The sequence below is a fragment of the Rhipicephalus sanguineus genome, chromosome 4 (genome assembly GCF_013339695.2).
Source record: "Rhipicephalus sanguineus isolate Rsan-2018 chromosome 4, BIME_Rsan_1.4, whole genome shotgun sequence".
NCBI lineage: Eukaryota > Metazoa > Arthropoda > Arachnida > Ixodida > Ixodidae > Rhipicephalus > Rhipicephalus sanguineus.
The window spans coordinates 52,407,263-52,429,045 of NC_051179.1; the positions used below are offsets into that span (position 1 = coordinate 52,407,263).

At 46.5% G+C, this 21,783-nt stretch overlaps 1 protein-coding gene across 1 annotated transcript; it reads right to left on the minus strand.

The window, feature by feature from the left end:
- Positions 1–958: 958 nt before the first annotated feature.
- Positions 959–20,165, minus strand: LOC119389999 (uncharacterized). The gene is made up of 4 exons (XM_037657498.2): positions 19,611–20,165; positions 17,962–18,041; positions 12,167–12,256; positions 959–1,776 (listed from the first exon to the last, which is right to left on the minus strand). The coding sequence occupies exons 1-4, from the start codon at positions 19,717–19,719 to the stop codon at positions 1,516–1,518; spliced, it is 540 nt and encodes a 179-aa protein (XP_037513426.1). The 5' UTR covers positions 19,720–20,165; the 3' UTR covers positions 959–1,515.
- Between the last annotated feature and the right edge of the window lie 1,618 nt (positions 20,166–21,783).

A 21,783-nucleotide genomic window follows, 5' to 3' on the forward strand; every position in this document is an offset into this window, starting at 1 on the left:
AGAGTTTTACAGTTTGCGCAATGAGATGTTTGCGCAACACTACCTTGGAATGTTCTGAATAGTAAAACGTGGTCTGTTGGCCATTTTACATACGTACGATGGTAGCTTAGGTGAAGGGGTCGACACAGCACGCGTTAGATAAAAAAAAATCAGTTTCGCCCTAAGGGCGAAGCAATGAATGCGATAGCAACAAATTGTAATGTTATATGAAGTAAGGCTAGCAGCCAACCTTTTTGGATCCGATCTCGCGTAACTCTACAAAACGCTGGTGTAGAAGAATACGCTCATGTAGGAGGTCTGCCGAGATACAGTGCGCGGCAGCGCTCGCGACCTCGCCGTTCTGATCAAAGTTCGCAGTTGCTGCTCAAGCGCTGCTGCTCAAGCGCAGTTGGTACTCAAACACTTCGACCCCGCTTGCACGGGGAAGTGTACGCACTGCGAGGAAAATTCCTGTGATCTTTTACACATGATGTGGGCGTGCCAAAAAACGCCAGACCTATCCCTTCTACCCAACCCTTCCCTGAAGGACTGGGAGGCAGCCCTGCTTGGCTGCTCTAACCTGACGGCCCAACGGGCCTTGGCCGTGCGGGCCCGGGCCCCGGCCGACACCAATGGGCTCCCGTAAGAGGGAACCCACCTAGTGTTTGTAAGGGGCGGCCCCATAAGGACCGCTCCCCACCCTCCCTGTACATGACTCCTGTGAATAAATGTTTTTCAGTCAGTCATCTCTGCTTCAGCCGCGTTCGTCGCCAGCGCCCGCGCGCTTTTACTCGCGGTTTGAACATACGATGCGCGGCCGGTGTTATCGGTTTGAACTTTATACGAGACGTGACGGCGACGGCAACGGTTACAACGACAGCAAAAACCCATCGAGAGTGCCATATAATCGCTATCGGAATAAAAAAAAATAAACCTGCGATGCGCATGCTGTTTCAAAGCGTGTGAGAGCCTTCGGGCACGTACTTTATTGGCTTTTGCAGTTTCATTTTGCTTGCGGTACAACCCATGAATATTCTCAAAGGTGCATTATATTAGTAGTGCTTCGATAGCTCGTGACGTTAAACTCGGAGTCGATGAGTCCTTTACGTTTAATGTTTACTTCGTATTTTTATTGTTCACTTCGTGTTTTAATCCTTCACCTAGCGAAATTACGAAAAAAGAAAAGAGATACCGAAGCAATAACTGTACTACTTCGTTTATTTTTTTTTAAATATCGGCAATACACTACAACGCAGGGGTAAGCTCGCAAAGAGCCAGTATCGTTCGCAGCACAATATGCCTTGTTTATAAATTCTCACTCATTTCTCATCTGTGCTGAATCATAAACAATGTTTCTGCACAGGTGCAGCGAGCAAAAAAAAAATAAAAATAAAAAACAACCCTACACGATAGAGCCGTGCGCAGGAGAAACACAGGCAATGTTGCAATCGTATACATGCGATTTAGAGGGCTCGGTATACAGTTTCCAACGGAAAAAAAAGATCGAAAACGCAATAATAGGAACTTGTGCGTGATTCAAGGCATTCTGTGAGTTGGTCGAGAAGTCGCTGCAGTGCGCTCCTCAGTAGCGGCCGTTGAGCGATCGGTGTGATCCGTGGTTCCTGTTACGATTGTCGAGGGGTGTGCATGCTCTGAGGGCGTCAGCAAGTCTCTCGGCAAGAATGTGCCCCTTGGAGGACTACGAGTCACCGGCTGCACCGTCGAGGGCCCGTGAGACGCGGGCTGGACGCAGGTGCCGTTGTGGCAGGTTCCAATGCCCAAGAAGCCGAAAGCGGGCTGCGAAAAAAAGAAAAAAAAAAGTCACAGGGTCCCTTATGTATTCGCCTAAGACAACGCGAAGGCGAAAGCCATCCTTTTTTTCTTATCGGTTGATGTATCGATCCTCCCCCGCCCCTAACTGAAGGCTTTCTCCATCTACATATTTGCACAGCGCAAAATGAACGAGGACAGATGACAGGACACAACACCGGCGTTGTGTTGTGCCTGTGGTGGGAATCGTTGCGCATTCAATCGGACGAACACAGGAAGGAAAGGACCGAGTAAACGGAAAGAGCGCTCTTGCTGTTTACTCTGTTGCGATCTTTCCGTTTACTCTGTCCTTTCCTTCCTGTGTTCGTCCGATTGAATGCGCAACGATTCCCGCCACAGACATGCACCAACTCGCCCAGCAAGAAGTTCTTCTAAAATGTGTTGTGCCGGCGTTGTGTCCTTTCATCTGTCCTCGTCCATTTTGCGCTGTGCAAATATGTCAGTTCCAAATCACCAACTATAGCTCAAGCTACCGCTCTATCAACTTTCTCCACCTCAGCTGGTTTTGCACAGCCCCCGTGATCGGCCCACCTTTGACCGAACGAAGGTGTCGTGTGATGACGTCATCATGTGACGTCGCGTTACGAGACGTCATGATGTCACAAGTTCTAGTGGTCTGTGACGTCATGATGATGTCATATATGGTGACGTGATAACGTTACGATGACTTTTTGCATGGCTCGTGTTGACGACGCCGACGCGGGACGCCGACGGTCAATTTTCGCATTTGATGAGGCGTCTAAGGCTTCCGCCTTAGGCGTGAGCGTGCCTGAACTACTATTTCTCATTTCTTTCTTGTGTTGTGCCTATCTATCTATCTATCTATCTATCTATCTATCTATCTATCTATCTATCTATCTATCTATCTATCTATCTATCTATCTATCTATCTATCTATCTATCTATCTATCTATCTATCTATCTATCTATCTATCTATCTATCTATCTATCTATCTATCTATCTATCTATCTATCTATCTATCTATCTATCTATCTATCTATCTTTCTTTCTTTCTTTCTTTCTTTCTTTCTTTCTTTCTTTCTTTCTTTCTTTCTTTCTTTCTTTCTTTCTCATTGCGCAATGCTCCCTCCCATCTTTATCCTTCCTCCGTGCCCGCAATAGGACCACTCACGTGCTTGGCAGCTCGACACTTTTGTTGCTGCAGGCAGCAACGACGGTCATGCAGAAAACAATGAAATATGGCAACGTGAAAGGGCAAGTTACCTCTCTAAAAGGTCAGAGTGGCATATCAGAAACGGCTGATAGCCGTCAAGCTCACGATTGAGGGAGCATCAATTATTGGGAAAACGACGCATACAAATAAGAATGTGACCGACGACGCACTATCGGTGGCCACATTTGTATACACCCGCATTTCTGTGCACTCGAGGGTGCCGGGCTTTTCGCGAAATATGCTGCCGCCGCTACCGAAATCTGTAACTCATGAAAGCTACGCTTAAAAAAAAAAGAATCAGGGGCGACTTAACGGTAAACGGGAGGGAAAGGGACTAACAGAACCTTTAATTATCCCTAATTACGTTCAGTTACCTTCTTAGCCAACTTCGTAGCCAGCATTATTCATCTATGGCCAACACTACACAGACCCTGGACGGATTCCGGTTTTGCCCACCGACGTAGCATACTAGCACTGGCGAAGAAGAAAAGCCTAGGCGAGTAGCCCGCGCACTTTCAACCCTTTTTCTCTGTGTGTTTAACCAAATATATCAAAAAAATATTCTTAGACTCAAGATTACAAGAGGTACTATTGAATTGCATGCGCCCTGCTTTTATCCGTAAACGCAAAAAGACACTTTCCTTACTCTGAGGCAACTTAAAAACACGGTTTCCGCGTCGGTGTTAGAGAATGATAAATGAAGTGACCGGATGTTTCTTGGGGTGGAACGCTTGCTGAAATCGCGAAAATGTGCAGTTTTTAACTGCGGAACAGTTTATTAACCGGCAAATGTCTCGCGTTGGCGACACGCAGCCTCATGTCTCGCGCTGGTGCCACTCGGGCCTCATGTTTGATGCACATAAGCCGAGCAGGCTGCATGTTTGGAACGCTAGCGCTTTCTTGCCCCCTGAACACCACCGTCGCCGACGGTCCAAGCCAGCGAAGCGACAGCGAAAGGCCAGCGCCGGGAGTATAGCGTACTAGTGACGCGTCTGAGAAGGAGCGCGCGTGCCCGTTTGTGTAGACGCCACCAGGTGCCGGCACTGCGCCTTTTTCTAGTCGTCTGCTAGCGTAAATGCCGCAGACCGGCGGATTCATTGCAGTTCGAGACATGGCCTGCAGCAGTATCTATTCGCATTTTTTTATCATCCATTTGCACAAACCCATGATATGAGTAACTCTGCATGTTCTGCTTCTATTGCGCAATACCTAGCACAACATTTAAATCGCATGCTCATCGCAAACTACACAAAAGTGCTCAGCAACGTCTACGCTGCGTTGCTATGCCAGAAGGCGTACGATGAAATAACGGCCTCGACGGACGCATATTGATGGTGGCAAACTTTTCGTAATTTATTCTCGGTTACAGAAACGCAGCTAAACAAGAATATTCCGGCGTTTCCTTACCTCATTTTACGGCGTGCAATGAGACGTACTACATGGAAGCATCCCACATGTAAGCGTCCAGAGAAAAAAAAGTCATCCACCATTTTTTTTTTTTTTCACAAGAACTGCGACGTTGAACGTAGCGTCGCAGGGGACGCGCACGAGGCAAGCAGCTGCAAAGCGCGTCTGAACCGGCCCAAACCGGCGCGAACTGGCTCCGCGACTAGAAAAAAGCGCAGCAACGCCACCAGTGGCGTCTACCGGCGTTTGCTTCAACCGGCCTATTGTCCCTGCCTCCTGGACGCGTCACTAGGAGATTATTCTAGTACACTATAGCCGGGAGTTAGATGCACCACGCTCGGAGAAGCAGATAGTAGAAAGAAGACCATACAACCGAAAATAAGTAATCGCAAAACAAATCAGATCATCACCAGAAAAGAACAGAAAATAACATATAAACAAAAGAAAAGAACACAAAATAACGAAAAAGAGCAGATAAACACAAGATAAACACAAGGGAAACGCAGGCGAGTTAATGCGACTGCAGCGCCATAACGCACGGAGAGAAGAAGCGAAATCGAGCCGTGACCGGACGCGAACGCGGCCATCCATGAACTCGGTGCACGCTTCTCCCGTCATGAGTGGCCAAACCGTGGCCATACTAAAGTCCCTAGATTTTTCCCTCTTAAAATCTGGGGGCTTTAGGCCATACTAGAGGGGGGACACGTGCGCGCCTCGCTAAAGTCCCTGTCAGGGACTTTACGCGTCGCATGTTCTTCGTGCCCCTAGCGGTCAATGTCAGTGACACTGGACCGTCCACTGCATAGAGTTTCATACAATATTTACCAGAGGGAACTCTGGCGCTGCGATCGTTCAGCATGATGGGAATGATGGGTAGTACATGGATTTGCCTAATCTTCGTGCTTGCGGCTTCGAACGCACTTGTGGCTTTGTTTATGGTTCTGTTTTCGCTTTTGTTTCGGATAAAAGAATGGATCATTGTGAACTTCGTGAGCTGATTTGAATTGGTCGGCCTAAAAAGGTCAAGGTGGTGAAATGTAACTGCTGAACGTTTGCTGAACTTCGTCTTGCGACAAGGCAGCTGCAGGCCACACGGAGCCAAACGGAGCCGAAGGAACGAAGCTCAGACAAATCCGTGTACTATACCTATCATTCCCATGCTGGCTGAAGCAACGTTTCTATAAACATTGGGTTGAAGCGCCATGCGTTGCCTCTCCCATAGACACAAGCGCTAGATTTTGCTCTAGTGTATTATTATTAACTGTGTGGTCATATGAAAACTACGTAGCACCCTCTGGTCATTCGACGATGCCTATTGCCAACATGAGACATGGAATGCTAGTGTTACGGAAGGAACAGCTGGCAAGCTTCAGACAAAGTACGCGCAGGCCTTCAGAGAAGTGTTCAACAAACTGAGCAATTTTTAGGAGCTTGCTCCTTATGCTCGGAGCTTGTCCATCGCCGTAGTAGCCGCTAGTTCTCATTGCTCCTGCTAGCTTGGCTCAGCGCACGCTCGCGCGAAACATAAGTCTTCTTTCTCTTGTTCTTCGAGCGCCTTGATGATAATATTAACGCAGACAAAACCACATATAGCATAGCCAACTGTAGCACGCGGCGCTCGCTCCACTCCTGCGCGTGCTCTAGTTTGATAGGAGACCGCTAGAGGGCCACAACTGCGCGCTTCCTCTCTCTTTCGACAGTCGTCAGTCAGTGCGCTTCGATACTAATAACATGAACGTAGAAGACAAGGCGGCGGAGCATAGGGCTCGCAAGGCAGCAGCAGCGCGGGCTCGCCGCCAAGACCTTGCGGTGAGAGCTCGCGAAGCCGCAGAGAGACGTCAGCGTCTTGCGGACCCCGAGATACAAGCCCGCGAAGCCGAAGCAGCGCGGAAGCGGCGGCAAGAGAACCTCGAAGAGGTACAGTCGCGGGATGCAGCGGCCAAGCGCCGAAAGCGGTCGCTACCTGAAGTTGGTGGCGCCGACGCGCTCTTCAAGCGCGATTACCTCGACCACACGTTCGGACACAGCTGCAAGGTCTGCGACCGCTTGTGGTTCGACAACAACCTGACCAAAATCGCTACTATAACAACGTGTCACATCTTTATATGACAGTAGAGGAATTGTACGGAGAATTCACGGTTTACCCGATTATCTCCGAGCAAGCTCCTCTAACATGATTCACTTCGTGGGGATTTTTTTTTTATTTCACCCGTCCTAGTGCTCAAGCATAAAAGTTAACAATAAAGTACTCTTCATGAAATATGTTCATTTAAATCGAACTTGAGAGCCGTACTTGTAAGCGTATATATTTTGAATTTAACACACACTATGAGCGCACTGGAACCAAAGCCAGGGGTTCGTTGATGTACTTGCAGGTTATCGGCATCGGCAGGTCGATACGAACGTTTTATAATAGCGTTTCTTCATTCTTTTCAAGGAAGTTTGTTTTGTCATTCTCGTAAACGTATGTCTAGCAAGTAAATGTTACGTAGAATTGTTAGTGATGTTTAACCGTCTGTGATAATAAATTTTTCTAAACAGATGAACTGCTATGTTGAATTGTTTCTTCATGTTAATCTATCTCTATGGCTAATCGTCTAAGATATAATGCATTTTTATAAGTACAAGCAGTTTCTTTAGGGACCAAGGAGGTTTAAAATCACCGCCCAAGAACTAGCGAGATTCGTGTGGGCGCTGTCTTGACTCCTGCCATCCGCGCTACCTGGACATACGGTGCACAGCCTCCCCCAAGGACATGCCCCTTCTGCGTTGGAGGGGTTATCGCTGGAGGGGTTATCTTCCCTAGTTGTCTTATCAAGAATGAGGCAATGCAGAGGCCGAATTGTATTTATTTACATTATTTGGTGCAACCAATGTGGTGTCGACAACACTTTACATGCGAAAGGGAAAGATGCTATTTCCTCAACCTCTCCTCCTCCTTCAACTTCTGTGGAGGCCCAATTGATATGGCGGACAAGGGCGCGCTCCCTTAGAGTCCGGAGTTCCTAATCTGCCCCATAGACGTCAATGTATAAGAACATCCGAAATTTCGGACGCTGAAACTCTTCGGCGTCCAATTTTTCGAAATTTCTGCCCATATTTCAGGTCATAAACGGCATTAATTAAGACCCCCACCGCTGCCGCGTCTATCGATAATCTCGTATACGAGATAGGTTCGAACCAGCGCTTTCGTGAGCCAATCTGTTTGCGGCCGTAGCAGAGTCCGATAGGTAGTTTTGCCGCAATGCCAGAGCGTAATGGGGTGAAGCGTATAAAAAAAATTGATGGGCCCATTGTGACGGCGCAGTGCGGCGATGTCTTTACGAATAAGCACAGGAAATACACGGAGGCGTGATGGCGGCAGGCAGCAAACGCGCCCAACTCTTATGATAAGCATCTTCGGCACCTGCTCAGTGGTGCACGTGACGCGCCGCGCCGTCGTTCATGCTGCCTCCTTGTGCGAGACCGCCAAGAGCGCCGCACAGACGTGTTGCGTTCACGAACGAAAGCAACTCGCCATCGCCGCGCTCGTGTGCGGTCGGGAACGGAGTGGCCATGTCATAACTTGGCCTATCCGAACGATCGCAAAAACGAGCGTACGGTACAGCAAGCGCACTGGCATCAGCTCGGTTGGCGATGTGCTGCACACAATTAGGAACGACCGGCTTCACGCGGCAGCAAATGCTGCGTGTGCGCATCATCGTGCGCACACGCATCGGGGGAAGCCGGACGAGTCCTCAGCTCTTCCGCCAGTCTTTGCGTTCCGCGTCATCGTTTCAAAAACGCTCCACGTGTCAGAGCCGTAATCTATTCCGCGCTTTGCTGGTATCAGCGGCGCTCATCACGAGACGCTAATTTGCGATTGGCGTGTGGCGCGCAGTTAAGCGGGGTTTGCGGCAGGTACCGAATGTATTCGCGAGAGCCTGGGCGCGCACCAAAATGTCCGATAAGTGTATACTGGGAGGCATTAAAGCTGTTTCGGACGTGTCTGTGGCGATTTGACCACTTAAATAATAATATCTGGGGTTTAACGTCCCAAAACCACGATATGATTATGAGAGACGCTGTAGTGGAGGGCTACGGCAATTTCGACCACCTGGGGTTCTTTATAGTGATGCAGAACTATCGGTAAATTGACTATCGATAGTATCAATAGTTTCTTTGAAACTATCGACAGTGTAAACTAACTATCGATAGTACTACTATCGATAAACTATCGATAGTCGAATCGGTAGCACCATTGGTAATGTTACTAGCCATATTACTGCCACGCGTGTTTATTGACATTTTAAGATTACGCGCCGGACGTGAATATTCAATTTTATTCGAGAGCTTACGCGAGCACTGATGATTGATGTACGAAGGGTTCCACCGATTATCAGATTACTCGACGGCCGGCGACTGTTCTCGCCACAATCAGTGCGCAGCGTGTATCGCTTGTATTCTGAGTTTTGATTTTCTGGGCACACGTTCGCCCAATTAAAGAGCTTCGTATTTCCCAGTCTTGCTGCAGCATTATTCACCGTCACAACCACGTGACAAACTATCCATCTTGGTGCGAATAACGATGCTGTTGCTGGCTGGTCAAATCGCCAAAATATTTGCCATAGCCAACTATAAGCTTCGCTCAATTTATGAGCAAATTTTTGGCGAGAGAAATTATTTGCGCAGTGAAAATGGCGGCATATAAATGCAATATAAAACTGAAGCCGCGCAGTTCCACCCCATGTAACGGCTTCCCTTCCGCTACAGCTGAATAGTTTGACTTTATGAAAATGTGTCAGCGAAGCACTATGGTGAAGAACACAAGCATGTCACCTTTCTTGCCCTTCAGCCTGCTCCTCCGGCTCCACTATGTACCACGCGCGCGGGGAACTAAATTTATTCTGCAATGAGTTCGCGCTGTTGATCTTAAACTATCGATAGTACTTACTATCGATAGCACTATCGATAGTATCTTTTACCATCGATAGTTCGATAGTGACTCAGCTATCGATAGTATCGATAGTGCTATCGATAGTTCTGCATCACTAGTTCTTTAACGTGCACCTAAATATAAGCACACGGGCCTCGAGCATTCTCGCCTCCAGATTTGACTGCTTGAGCGGAATAAAAAAAAGCATGAATTCGTTTTTTCAGACAGCTCGATTTTCTGAATGATTTCGTGGTCCATAGAAAGTCCGAAAAATCGGACGTTCACTTTATTTATCTTGAGCAAGTTCGAATAGTCAAATTCCGGGGCGAATCGAATCGAATAGCAAACACTATTAGAAAAATATTCGAAAGTTCGAGTATTAGCACACCCCTAATAATTACACATGGCATAAATTTTTCGTAGCTCGACATTAGAGCTGTGTACATCTTGCATTCAATAAAATGCCGAGGAAGGTGTTGCAGTTGGGTGCGTTGTCACTGTAGTTAATGTAATAATTCCGAACTGTAGTCAACTGTTTTCATCGCTTGTAGGGGGCAGCCGTCTTTGGCTGGGGCATGCAGGTGAGGTGGAACGAACGACCACGATGATGTCCGACCTGTCCTTATCGCATGCTTTACGGCAGTGTTCGCTCGCCATCGACTGGGACGTAACTAAACCTTCGGTGTCAGTGCTGGCCGCGCCAACAGGTGATAACTGCGTCAATATTAGGCATGCTTGCTTTATACGCGGGGGCGAGAGTAATGTAACATGGTCTGTGTGGACAGGTCTGCGTGGATATTTAGTCTTGCGAATATAGCGGCTTTTCGAATGCAGGAAGTTCTGTCAGCAAAATGTGTAAGTCCACTCGTCTAGCGGTTGGATATCGTCGTTGTAAACGTGGCCTCCACGGTTGGCTCCGGCTGCGAGCTACCGGAACTAATCGCGGAGGACACGATACGAAAACGGAGAGGCGCTAAGCGATCCACAAGAACCTGTTGACAACCGTATATATAACGGGGTTTGTTTATTTGTAAGGCACAAAGCATCTTTATTTATTACTCAATATAAAAACGAAAGAAAACAAAAATTCCATACGGTTGTAAAATCATTGAACTATATCTTGGTTCGAGCGCATCTACTGCAAGAAGTCTCGCTAGTTTCCATAGCGTTGCACCTGATGTATGAAACGGAGTATAGCGCTGAATAGCGAGAGATAAACTCATAGAATACAATACACACACAAACGCTCGTTCTTGTATTGTCTTCTATATGTTTGATTCTCGAGATTCTCAAGACCGAAGCAAAAAAATGCAGACAAGGATCACTAGAATCCTCCTTTCATGAACTACTTCAATAGTAGATCACGCAACGTAGCCATGTGCATCCGCAGGGTTCTTATCGACTGAACGGCTGCTCACCCACACGCTGACAAAGGACCCCCAATTACACAGCTCCATTGGGGGGGGGGGGGGGGGGGAAGTATCACCGCAGCGCCGCCCCTCCCCCTCAGCTCTTCTCGAATCCCTCCCACTGATGTGCAACGCAGTGAGAACGTAGTGCAAATACGTGTTATTAGGGGAGGAGGGATGAGGGGGGGGGGGCATGTTCCCTTTTACGCACGCATATGAACGTAGCAATAATTCACGGAACAGGGAATTTCGAAAAGAAAATTGCGAAAAAGTTAGCACATAGACCTTGCAATTCTGACAGCCTCTCACGCTGTCGAGGAGGCGACCAGTTTTGGATCGATTTCCCGCATCTAATTACATTCGTTTCAGTGCTCCCGCGCACTTGAACTCGCTGATTCTTTACATGACCTGATCAAATTTCCTCCTTCTCAATTAGCCAGTCTCATTAATATTCACGAGTGGAATTTTAATTAAGTGCGCTCTCAAGCAAGTTCCCCGAAACTCTCGCTAGTCACAGGCTTAATCACACTTAATAGTAATTTTCCGTTCAGTTACACATTAGCACTTAACGTCTTGTTAGCAGCACACGTCTATACTTAAACGCGAATGGAACATTCAGAGAGAGAGAGAGAAAGGAGGAGGAGGAGGAGAAGCGGGGGGGGGGGGGGGGGGAGGGGAGGAAGGCAGCAGTTTCAACCAGACGCAAGTCACAGCGTCTTTTCTCTCCTCGACATCATCTCTCTCCCTCTCTCCAGATCGCTACCCAAGGAAAGGGGACATGATGGAGAGAGAAACGTAAAACGGAAGATTTGAAAGTAGCCACTACCGTAAGCGCTCAAGGAAGAAAGAGCCACTGTCGTTTCCGTTATTGTTTCGTATTATCTCGATTTTCTCGCTGGTTTGATATGTTCTTTATCATGCGTGGGCGACAGCCCTTGTTCTATGGGACCTTAGTCTGTAAAACGATTTCTTTTTCACGCTGAACAGAGCGCGAGCACGCACTCACCGCTGTTCACACCAGCAGGATGCCACTTGTCAGTAGTACAGCTGTTCATGCTGGTTCATACAGTTCAATTATCTAACGCATTCGTAGCTTCGTGCTGCCATGGCTTATAAGTTCTTAGTGTGAGCGGCACGAGTGGGTAAGGCAAAGAAACGATTCGCATCGAGTTTTCGGTTTGTGACAATTCTGCGTATTATTTGAAAAATTTGCTTTAAGCACGTAACGTATACGAAAAATAAAAAGAGCGAAGGCAACAAAAAGTAATGACGCACGATGCTGCGTGCTGTTATTGCAGAACAGCTGCTCAAGAGCGTGCATATGTGACAGTTGGAGCGTTCAGTAACAATCGATTTTCTCCCACAAAAAGACAAAGAAATGACGGAGCAATGCGGCACAAAGGAGGCTTTGAACGTGACGTCACCGCAACGGCGAGTTGCCTCGCGCTTACCGTGCACAGTGTCCCATCGTTGTGTTTTCTGACGGTGATGCTGGGCAGCAGGAGTCGCTCGAAGCACACGTACTGGCACGGGTTCAAGAACTGCACCAGGTCAAGGCAGGAGACGAAACGTGTCATATATCTTCGTGCATTGATGAGGAGCACGAACGACTTGTGATCACTGAGGCTATTGTTTTCTAGCTTCGACGCAATTAAGGTTTGCACAGCTTCGCGTAATCTTGTCCGAGGCCCCTTATTGTGTGATGTACGAAAACGAAGTACGAAGCACGAAAACAAATGAGGAAAAAAAAAAACAATATGCATAGGGGTACACGAAATTTAATTTTGGATATAGCGGAGCTAAAGTTACAAGGAATGCCAACTGCCGGGTATATAAGAGAAATGCAAGGTAATGCAAACGGTGTTTCGGCTTATGGGCGCATAAATCCATTTGTATAAGCTGTATCCAAACCTAAGTAACAGCAGCCGTGACAATGCAGCCCAACACAGTTCCACAGCAAAGAAACGAACAAACGTTTGAATTCACAATTATATGCGAAGAGCATATATGTTTTTAGAAACAGGGTGGGAAGAAATTGCTGAAGAAAAGGACAAGCAGAAATTTTAAGCCAGCAGGAACGAAACTGCAGAAGCGTTTCCTCATTGCCAAAATTATGAAGAGCAAATAACTCGAAAATACACACACATATATATATGCTCTCAAAGACATAGCCAGAAATTTTTTCGGAAAGGGGGGTGGGGGTGGAGAGAGGTGCGACTTCTCTTTATGTGTGCTTGTGAGGGTGTTTGTATGTGTCCGCGTATCTATACACATACCAAACGTAAAAATTACGGGGTGGAGGTGTCTGAATATTCCTTCCCCCCCAAAAAAATTTTTTTTTCAGTCAACATTCAGTGCTATTTACTGAAGTCCGGCTGGTGTTCCTACGACGTGAAAAAAAAAATCAAGGACATGTACCGAACGCCGACTGAAATGGGAGGAAGATCTTCGCTTTAAATACGAAACAGACAAAATACGAACCCTCACAATAAGTACAGTTGATACGTTTTTTGATATTTTTTTTAAAATTTTTATTTCTCGGGCGAGTATTTTACAGCTGTCGCAGAGGTGCCTCTGCCGCGCTAGCCTTGTGGGACACAAGTGGAGCTGTGGCGCCATCTTACGAAGTGCGCTTTAGTTTGGCGCGAAGTGCGCGAAGAGTCGATATTTGAGAGCTGTGGCACATCGTAGAAAAAAACGGACACCGGGGCAGGGAAACAAACAACAATGACGTCGTGGCACGTGTCGTGACTGAACAATGAAAGACACTATTGTAAAAGAAAAAAGATGTACGAGTCCACGATTGCGAGAAGCGCTGTCTTTACCGCCTCGCCGAAATTAAGAGCCATGAAGAATAACAGCCATGAAGTGTAACATTTCAGGAATATTAGGATCGTCATCTTCATCGTCAGCCTGTCTTATGTGTACTGCAGGACGAAGGCTTCTCCCTGTGACCTCCAACTCACCCCGACCTGCGCGAGCCGATTCTATTTCGTGTCTTAAAACTTCTTAATTTCGTCTCTCCACCTAACGCTTTGCCGTCCTCGCCGGCGCATTCCCATCTCTTGGCACCCATTCCGACGCTCTAACTCACCATCTGTTGTTTGCCCTTCTCATGGCGTGCCCTGCCCAGGTCCATTATTTTTCCTCTTAACATCTATTTAATATCTCTATATACATATCTACTCCAATGATCCACTCTGCTGTCTTCCTACCTCTTGAAGTTACGCCTATACTTTTTCGTTCCATGGCACGCTGGGTGCTCTGCAGCTTATTCTCGAGTTTCTTTGTAATGTCCATGTTTCTGCCCCAAATGCGTGAGCCGGCGAGATGCAATGGTTGTATATCGTAAAGTACCACCACGTTGTCAAACCTTTCAATTCGCGGCGCATTGAAACAATCAAATAACCTATAATATCCCTCTGTGCCAATCCGCAGAGATGTGATGCTGAATTCAGCAGTCTATATAAAAAAAGGCACTTTTGAAATTTTATTACTTCAAATTCACATGCTCTTAGCTTTGCCTGCGCTTGAACAGCTGTTCTGCATTTTTATGCCCGAGAACAAAGCTGCGACTCACTCACTCCGAGCGTACATGCCGATGTGCGCCCCCGCGAATGTGTGCGTTGCCGTGGAAAAATTTCTCGTGACCCGCGTTTGCTAAGCTTCTACATTATTTTTCTAAACATATTGAAAGATTGTGCGTTTAAAATGTTTCGCAGAAATACATGGTTCGACGAAAATTCTAAAAGCTGTGATTTATATCATGTAGATCCACTTATCGAATTTGAAATTCCGATATCTTTAGACAGAAGTGTGGAAACCCTTATTCACCGATTAAGGCTAGGAACTGCCTACACCAAGCATTTTTTACACAGAATTGGCCGCGCTGAAACTCCTGAATGTGATTGTGGATTCGTAGATGAAGACATATATCACCTCCTAGAATGCCCACAGCACGACGCACCAAGACGCCGACTTAAATCATCGTTAATAACATTAGACCGCAGACCACTAAGTTTAAGGAAACTTTTGGGCCCGTGGCCAAGAAGAGGCTTACAGAAGTTTGCTTTAAGAGCATTGAAAATTTTTCTTGAAGAGAGTGGCATCCTTGGCCATTACTAGCGCATTTAAGCTTTGTTTTGTATTAACGGCAGAGTGTATATTTATGTGCGTGTTGACCATTTTTGTCTTGGTTATGTTATGCAACAGTTGCTGTTCATTTTTTTTAACATCTCCGTGTGTACACATATATGTGATTGTTGAATATGTTGTTTTGACTGTTATGTTATGCCTTGACTGTTACGCTAAGTTGTATTTTGTATGTACTGCGGGTTAATTGTGATTAGAAATTTGGACCCTATGTACACCAAGAGCTAAGGAGTAGCCGGCGCCTTATTTGTGCGCCAACATCTCCTTACATTATGTGAATAAAAAAAGATTATTTTTTTCTCTCCTTTCTTTCTCTGCATCAGTTAGGTAGTTTTCAGTATTTTTTAAAACTTGAAACTAAAAAAAGTTGCTCCTCCATCCGCGTCTGGCTGCTTAACCACGCATTAAATTTTCTTCGTTAAGGTTAGCATGAAAGACTGATTTGCACACATGACCCAGTACCCCCCCCCCCCCATATATGTGCTCTATAATTTATAAGGGTACTTGTTTGGGCTAGTTGGTATCTATTCATTGTTACGTTACTGCGCACCGCTTGTGTTCATGTGGTTCAGTCTTCGTCCTCCAAGTGGTGCGCAGTAACGTAACAATGCTCTACAATCTTTCACGCCCTCCTTCTCATCGTCCTCTTCCACCTCTTCCTCGTCTTCATCTTCCTTTTTTTCATTCGCATCGTCAACCATATTTTTTTTGTATTTTCATGGCGCCATTCGAGTGCAGAATATGTTCCGATGTCAAATCGGGCGTCTGTGCATGGACCTCACCAATGTCGTGGCATCTTCAGTAAATGGAAAGGAAATGCACTTTCCATGTTAGCTTCTTGCTTTTCCATTTCACTCCAACTTGACAGCACATTGAATTGCTGGTCTTGATTTAGTATTGTGTGTACTGGCACGACACGGTGCGCATTGTAGACGTTGCCAATAAAGGCTTCGAAGTATGAGATGCACTCAATACCTTTTCGCGTAGCTCGTCATTCTTCCGGCTTGTGTAGAGTTGCGCTGTCGAGTAAAATGCTTTTCAAGCTTCCTGTCAAGCCTTTCCTGTCCTGTCGCTGTCAACAGAACAGTGGATGTTATTTGCTCGGGAAACAGTCTCGAAAACAATAAATCGGACAAGAAACGAACGAACGCTTAGCTTGAGCTCCAAGGGCAAAGAGACAGCGTTTTCATGTACCGAGGCCTGGAGACAGAGGCTTAGGGAACGAAAGTTTATGCGGGCTCGCAGCTTGACATGATAATGTCAAGATGGATCTCTGACTTGAGTTTGCGCGGCTTTAGGCGGATTTAGCGCAGCGTTCTGGCGGATCACATTCCGTCCGCGCGTGTGCGATGCGGGCTTGCCTGCCACGATGTCGGTGGTCTGGTTCCACGTCCGCAAACACTGTGCACCGTATAAGGAAGGAGACTCGAAAGACTATTGCCAACGAAGTTGAATATGGTGAAGAGTGTTTGGATGGAACGGATCTCAGACGCGAAATAAGACGGGGGCAAGGAAAAGACGCAAACTTGTGCGCTTGCTTGCGTACTTTCTGTTTGGCTTCGTTCTTGGTATCTGGTGAGCATGAGACTGCTAGAATCTGAGTTTGCGGTCAGTTGCTACGCTCATGGATTAGCGTCACCTGCTGTAAAAACTGATACGTCGATCCAAAGCAGGATACGTAGCTGTCAGATAAGTGCTTTGAACGTAGACAGTGGCTTACCAAGGAGGAGGGGGAGGATAGGTAGCAAAGACAGGGAGGTCAACCAGACGCGCGTCAGGTTTGCTACCCTACCAATCGAACCTAACATAACCTAACCCTGAAGAGGGGAAACGTGCTGATATGGTGGAACATGTGATTGTGCCATTACACGCATACAACCAATCACTAACAAAAAATTCTGCAGATCCCACGCCTTGTGGGAATCGGTGTTATGCGAAGCAGTCAGCGAGTAGTTGTCTATGCTGCATGTTTTGGCTTAAAGCCAAGCGTTAGGAGGTCGATCGACGTGTTTTTGTAATCGTAGTAGTTGGGTGCACATCGTGGCCTTACCAGGCACGTCGACTACACTGGCGTTTAAAGGGTAACTTATGGTCTGACGTAACACCAGCACTTACTTTAGGGCTCAGACGTGAGCATTATCGAAACGAAGTACATTTTACGGTGCGACGATATGAATATCATACGTAACTTTCGTTAGCGTATTCTCCGCAGTCGAGCAACGTTTGTATACAGCTTGCTGAATCATAGGAATACAAATGAAATGTTTATTAGACTTCTGTGAAAGTGGAGCCAACACTGGAACCACAATTGACGTTAACCCGGTATGATTCCTGTTTCAAAGGGTACATATGTAATGTTTATTGTTTTGTTATAAAATTAGATAGCGTGCACTGCAACCACAATTGACGCTGCACCGACACTACGCCTGCATAGGGTCTTTTTCTAAAGCAGTCTCGAGACGTGGTGTGGTGGAATACCTGACTTCCACGCACAATGCTTGGGTTCGATTCCTGTTGGCATCGTGGTCTTTATTCTTTCCATTCGTCGAGTCAACGCTGCCGATGTCAGTTTTTCTTTACGCTGCCCCATGTAAATTACCAATGTCTGTTCTTGCCGTTCCTGGGAAGATATAAACTGTCAATCTCCTGTGGCGCATACCCACTTACCGTATACGGGTATGTGCCACATGTGTCTGGAGGAAAGGGTTTGACGACGTACGCGGCAGGATTTTCACGTTATTCATGTCGTGACCAGACAATCATATTCGCCAAACCCTCTTACCTTCCCATTCCAATTTTGGTCTACACCAAGTTATAGATAGATAGATAGATAGATAGATAGATAGATAGATAGATAGATAGATAGATAGATAGATAGATAGATAGATAGATAGATAGATAGATAGATAGATAGATAGATAGATAGATAGATAGATAGATAGATAGATAGATAGATAGATAGATAGATAGATAGATAGATAGATAGATAGATAGATAGATAGATAGATAGATAGATAGATAGATAGATAGATAGATAGATAGATAGAAAAAAAGGTTCCCTAAGAAATGCTTCGCATTTAAAAGTATGGCTTACCAAAATGCTGGGGAATACGAGTGAGCAGTTAGGTGTTGGTTCGGGCTTGCACTGGTGAGGAGGCGCGCCCGTGACGACGGCTGAAATGAATTAATTATTCACAAGCAAGAACTTGGCCTGCCTGAGGCGTGATTGGAGAGCAGTACTATTGCACATGCGGTGAAAAGTGTATCGAGGGCCACTGTCAAACTCTCATACCACGGCATGTCGTGGCGTATGCTGATAACCTGAAAACTGCAGAAGGTACATACAAGGTGAAAACTGCAGAATAGCACATACAAGCGCTAAGGCTGGAAGTTGCTGCCTTGAAGAAGACAAGACCAGTTGTCGACATGTTCGCTCCAGTGACACCTCGTGTTCAAGGATTTTTCATATTTAGAAGTCACTCTCCATATTTAGAAGTCACTCAAAAATATCAGCCGGTTATATCACTACGACGCGGCTCACAATTTTACACAGTTGAAAATAACTACCTGCATCATCGTCGTTATAACGCGCATCATCACAGAGACTGGCATAAAGGCTGACATGAAGACTTAGTTCTTACGCTTGTCACGTTTCAGGAATGCATCCGTACCAACGCAGTCAGCTGTGGATGCTTTTGACAAATGTATAATGAAGATGCCTTTTCTCGCTGGTTCTATTTTTTGCATTCCAAATCCAAGCGTTCACCAGAGTCAGACAGCACGCCCACAGCGCCGAAGGCATATGACACTGCTCTCTCCTTCTCCTGTGATGCCTAGCGAGGATGCCTTAAGATGGTATTTGCACTCACCATCTTTTGACAATTCGCAATACTCTCTTTGACAATAGTTACTCAAGATTGTTTAAGTTCCTTTTTCTCTTTTAGTTGACGTTCTGGACACGACACATCTGTGCGCATAGTGACGTCATATAATTTCGATTTTTCAAACCAAGTCGTAGACACGACTCTGATATCATGCTGCATGTACAGAACAAAGCCCAGACATTTAATATATAGCATCGTTCGCGACAGTTACCTTTTTTATTTTATATCACTCTGAGGGCAAACGGTCCAGCTGAACACCCCGTTTATGCGGGTCTAGATGAGTGTGCTGCACTAAACTTCATTCATTCGGATTTTCGTTCTCCCCAGGGTAAATACGTTCATTCTCACTAGGCACAGGCAGGCAAACACATTTCACGAGGGTGTACGAAAGGTGTCGGAAATAAATAGCATAAATATGAGGTAGACACGCATACTCCTTAATTAACGGAGTTGGCATTAGCCCTTGCTGTTACCACTATAGCAAGCGCGACAGCACAGAATCCCTATCTGCCCATCACTGCATATCTGTCTGACGAAGTTGTCGTTGCATTAACCAACAATGTGCAGAGCTCAACAGGCTTGTCTAGAACGCTGGGGCTGCGTATTTAGGACTGCATAAAAGGCGTGTACCGAGAACGCGTGGTTTGAGATAGCCCAAATCTACGTATGCGCTGCCACCAATGATGCATCATTAGATGTGGCCTATCTCAAACCAGGCGTAGTCGGCAGACCTCGCCAGTGCAGTCCGGAACGTGCCACTCGAGCATTCTAGACAAACGCGTTGACCTCTGTAAGCTGAAATAAATAACAGGAGTATAGGAGAGACAGAGGTAGAGAAACGAATTTCATGTGAACTCACCTGTTAAAACGAGTACAATCAGTAGCTCGCTCTTGGTCTTCGGCATCGCTGGCACTGGAGCAGCGGCGTGTACGCGACGAAGCAGAACCGCGAGTGCAATACAATCCATATAACGAGCAACTCGCGTTTCCGCGCTCTGTTTTATCGCTCGACTCTCTCCTGAAGGGTGCTATTTCCTAGCAACGAAAGAGCTTGCGCTTGCTAGTACGTGCAACGCGGCAGCTCATCTCAACTGGTGCTGACGCACGCTATAGAGCCAGCCATGGACAGCGTATATGGCTACCTTCCAATTCCAAGGGCCGTCCCCGCCGCTACCTTCTTCTGGCGTTCACTCGAAGACGTCGTGGTGTATGGAAGGGGAGGAGGGAAGGGGGCGACGCCGTACGAGCCACTGTGGGGCGGTGATGTACAATCGATTCTTCTTCGATGTGTCGCCCACCCCAACTATACGCCACCGACGTGGACGCTTCGACAAGGCATGGGAAGTGCCGAGTGAGTGGTGGTGCGTCGTGTGTTTGGCCACGTTACGCATGGCCTTCCTTGCGTTTAGTGACGGACGTCGTGGATCAAGAAGCGACTGCGGCGACGCCTTGCCCACCTCTATATATCCAAAGGCCCCTCTCTCTCTCTCAGTCACCAGCAATCTGTGTCAGTGAGCCCTTTCCTACCAAACACTTTCACTATAACGCCGGGACGTGCTTGAGCGCCTCGCGTCGCATCATTCAGCGGTGGCAGAAGAAAGGACACAAATTGAGCTCGGCGAAAAAGCGTTTAACCACTTCTTCGATGTGCTTCGTCTTGTGCAATGTTTCGTTCGGCGTTCGACGTTGAAAGAATGGTCGACGTACGTCCCACGGCGACATTGATGATTCCGTTCGTTATTTACATTTACATCACGTGAAGTTGATTGACGTTTAGAATACTGCGTACTTTGTTCGACAGGGACAGACAAGCAGTTTGCGTGTAGCGGATGCTTCTAGGGAAGAAGCTCCGGACATCTTAACGGCAGTTGCGAAATAGCTTTGTCGAACGAGTAAGCGTTTTTTTTCTCTTGTTGGCAGGAATACGTGCCAACAGCATTGATTGTAAAGTTGAAGGTTGTAATGGAAGCTGTATATGTTTAGTTGTATAGTTCGATATTATAGTCGTAAATTGTAGCTGCAAGTTATATTTTTACGTTGCAGTGGTAAGTTGTAAGTTGTAAGCTATAGTTATCAGTTATAATGCAGCGGAGACGCACTACAACATAACCGCGACAATAGCAAGAGGGGTGTCAGCAAACCGCGATGCTGCTAATACACCGTAACTTGCCACAAACTCGCCTCGTATCGCAACGTACGTACAGCTTCGTCATTGCTAAGAAAATCAGCTTGGTGGTCATTGCGCTGCTGTAGTCGCTTGTCCGGCACATAAATGTAACGCATTGGGTCATAGGTGGCAACAAGGAAAGCGCGATTTTGGCTAGACACAGCGTCATCTATATTGTCAGTAGGAGTATACTTCTCGCGTATGCGGGTATACGCCTACACAATAATACGTCTCCGTTGCGCTAATGTTGACTGAACTGCAATATTTAGCGCCACAAGAGTTCATAGCATGTTACGACAGACGCCGTAGTGAAGGGGTTCAAATTAATCCTGATGATTCTATATATCTGTACCATGCCCTGAAATCCCTAAAAACGTGAGTTCTTAAATTTCACCTTCTTTTTAAAGGTCTTGCTCTCAATATTTAGGCTTCCCATAAAAAGGTATTGTCCATCTGAAGAACTAACCGCTACCTACAGCGGTAACGCCACTTCACCACACGAACAAGTTTTTCATTGTGCCATATGATATTTTTTTAAGGGCGAAGCTCCTTAAAGCGGCACCCGTTCGTCCCTCGTAGTGCGTAACCAGTCGTAACGCTAGTACCAGATCTTGACCTCCAAGGTGGTGCCGATGGGAGATTTCTCCTGTGCGTTGTTGAACAATAAAAAATTCGCAGCGTGCGCGTTAACTAAAAGCCGAATTCTTCTGTCTCTCATTCCGCATTAGCAGCCATTGGCATGTTCCAGTAGGAAACGTTAGTAGAAGTAGAAGTGTAAGTGTTAGCTAAAAGCCGACTTCTTCTGTCTCTCATTCCCATTAGCAGCCATTGTTTACCTCCAAGGTAGTGCCTGTGAGATTTCTCC

Excerpts from the sequence above, each read along its gene's own strand:
- LOC119389999 (XM_037657498.2), bottom strand. The coding sequence starts at position 19,719 with ATGGATTGTATTGCACTCGCGGTTCTGCTTCGTCGCGTACACGCCGCT. Across the intron at positions 18,042-19,610 it reads GATTGTACTCGTTTTAACAG|CCGTCGTCACGGGCGCGCCT; the intron begins GTGAGTTCACAT and ends AATTCATTTCAG. Across the intron at positions 12,257-17,961 it reads TCGTATTCCCCAGCATTTTG|TTCTTGAACCCGTGCCAGTA; the intron begins GTAAGCCATACT and ends GACCTGGTGCAG.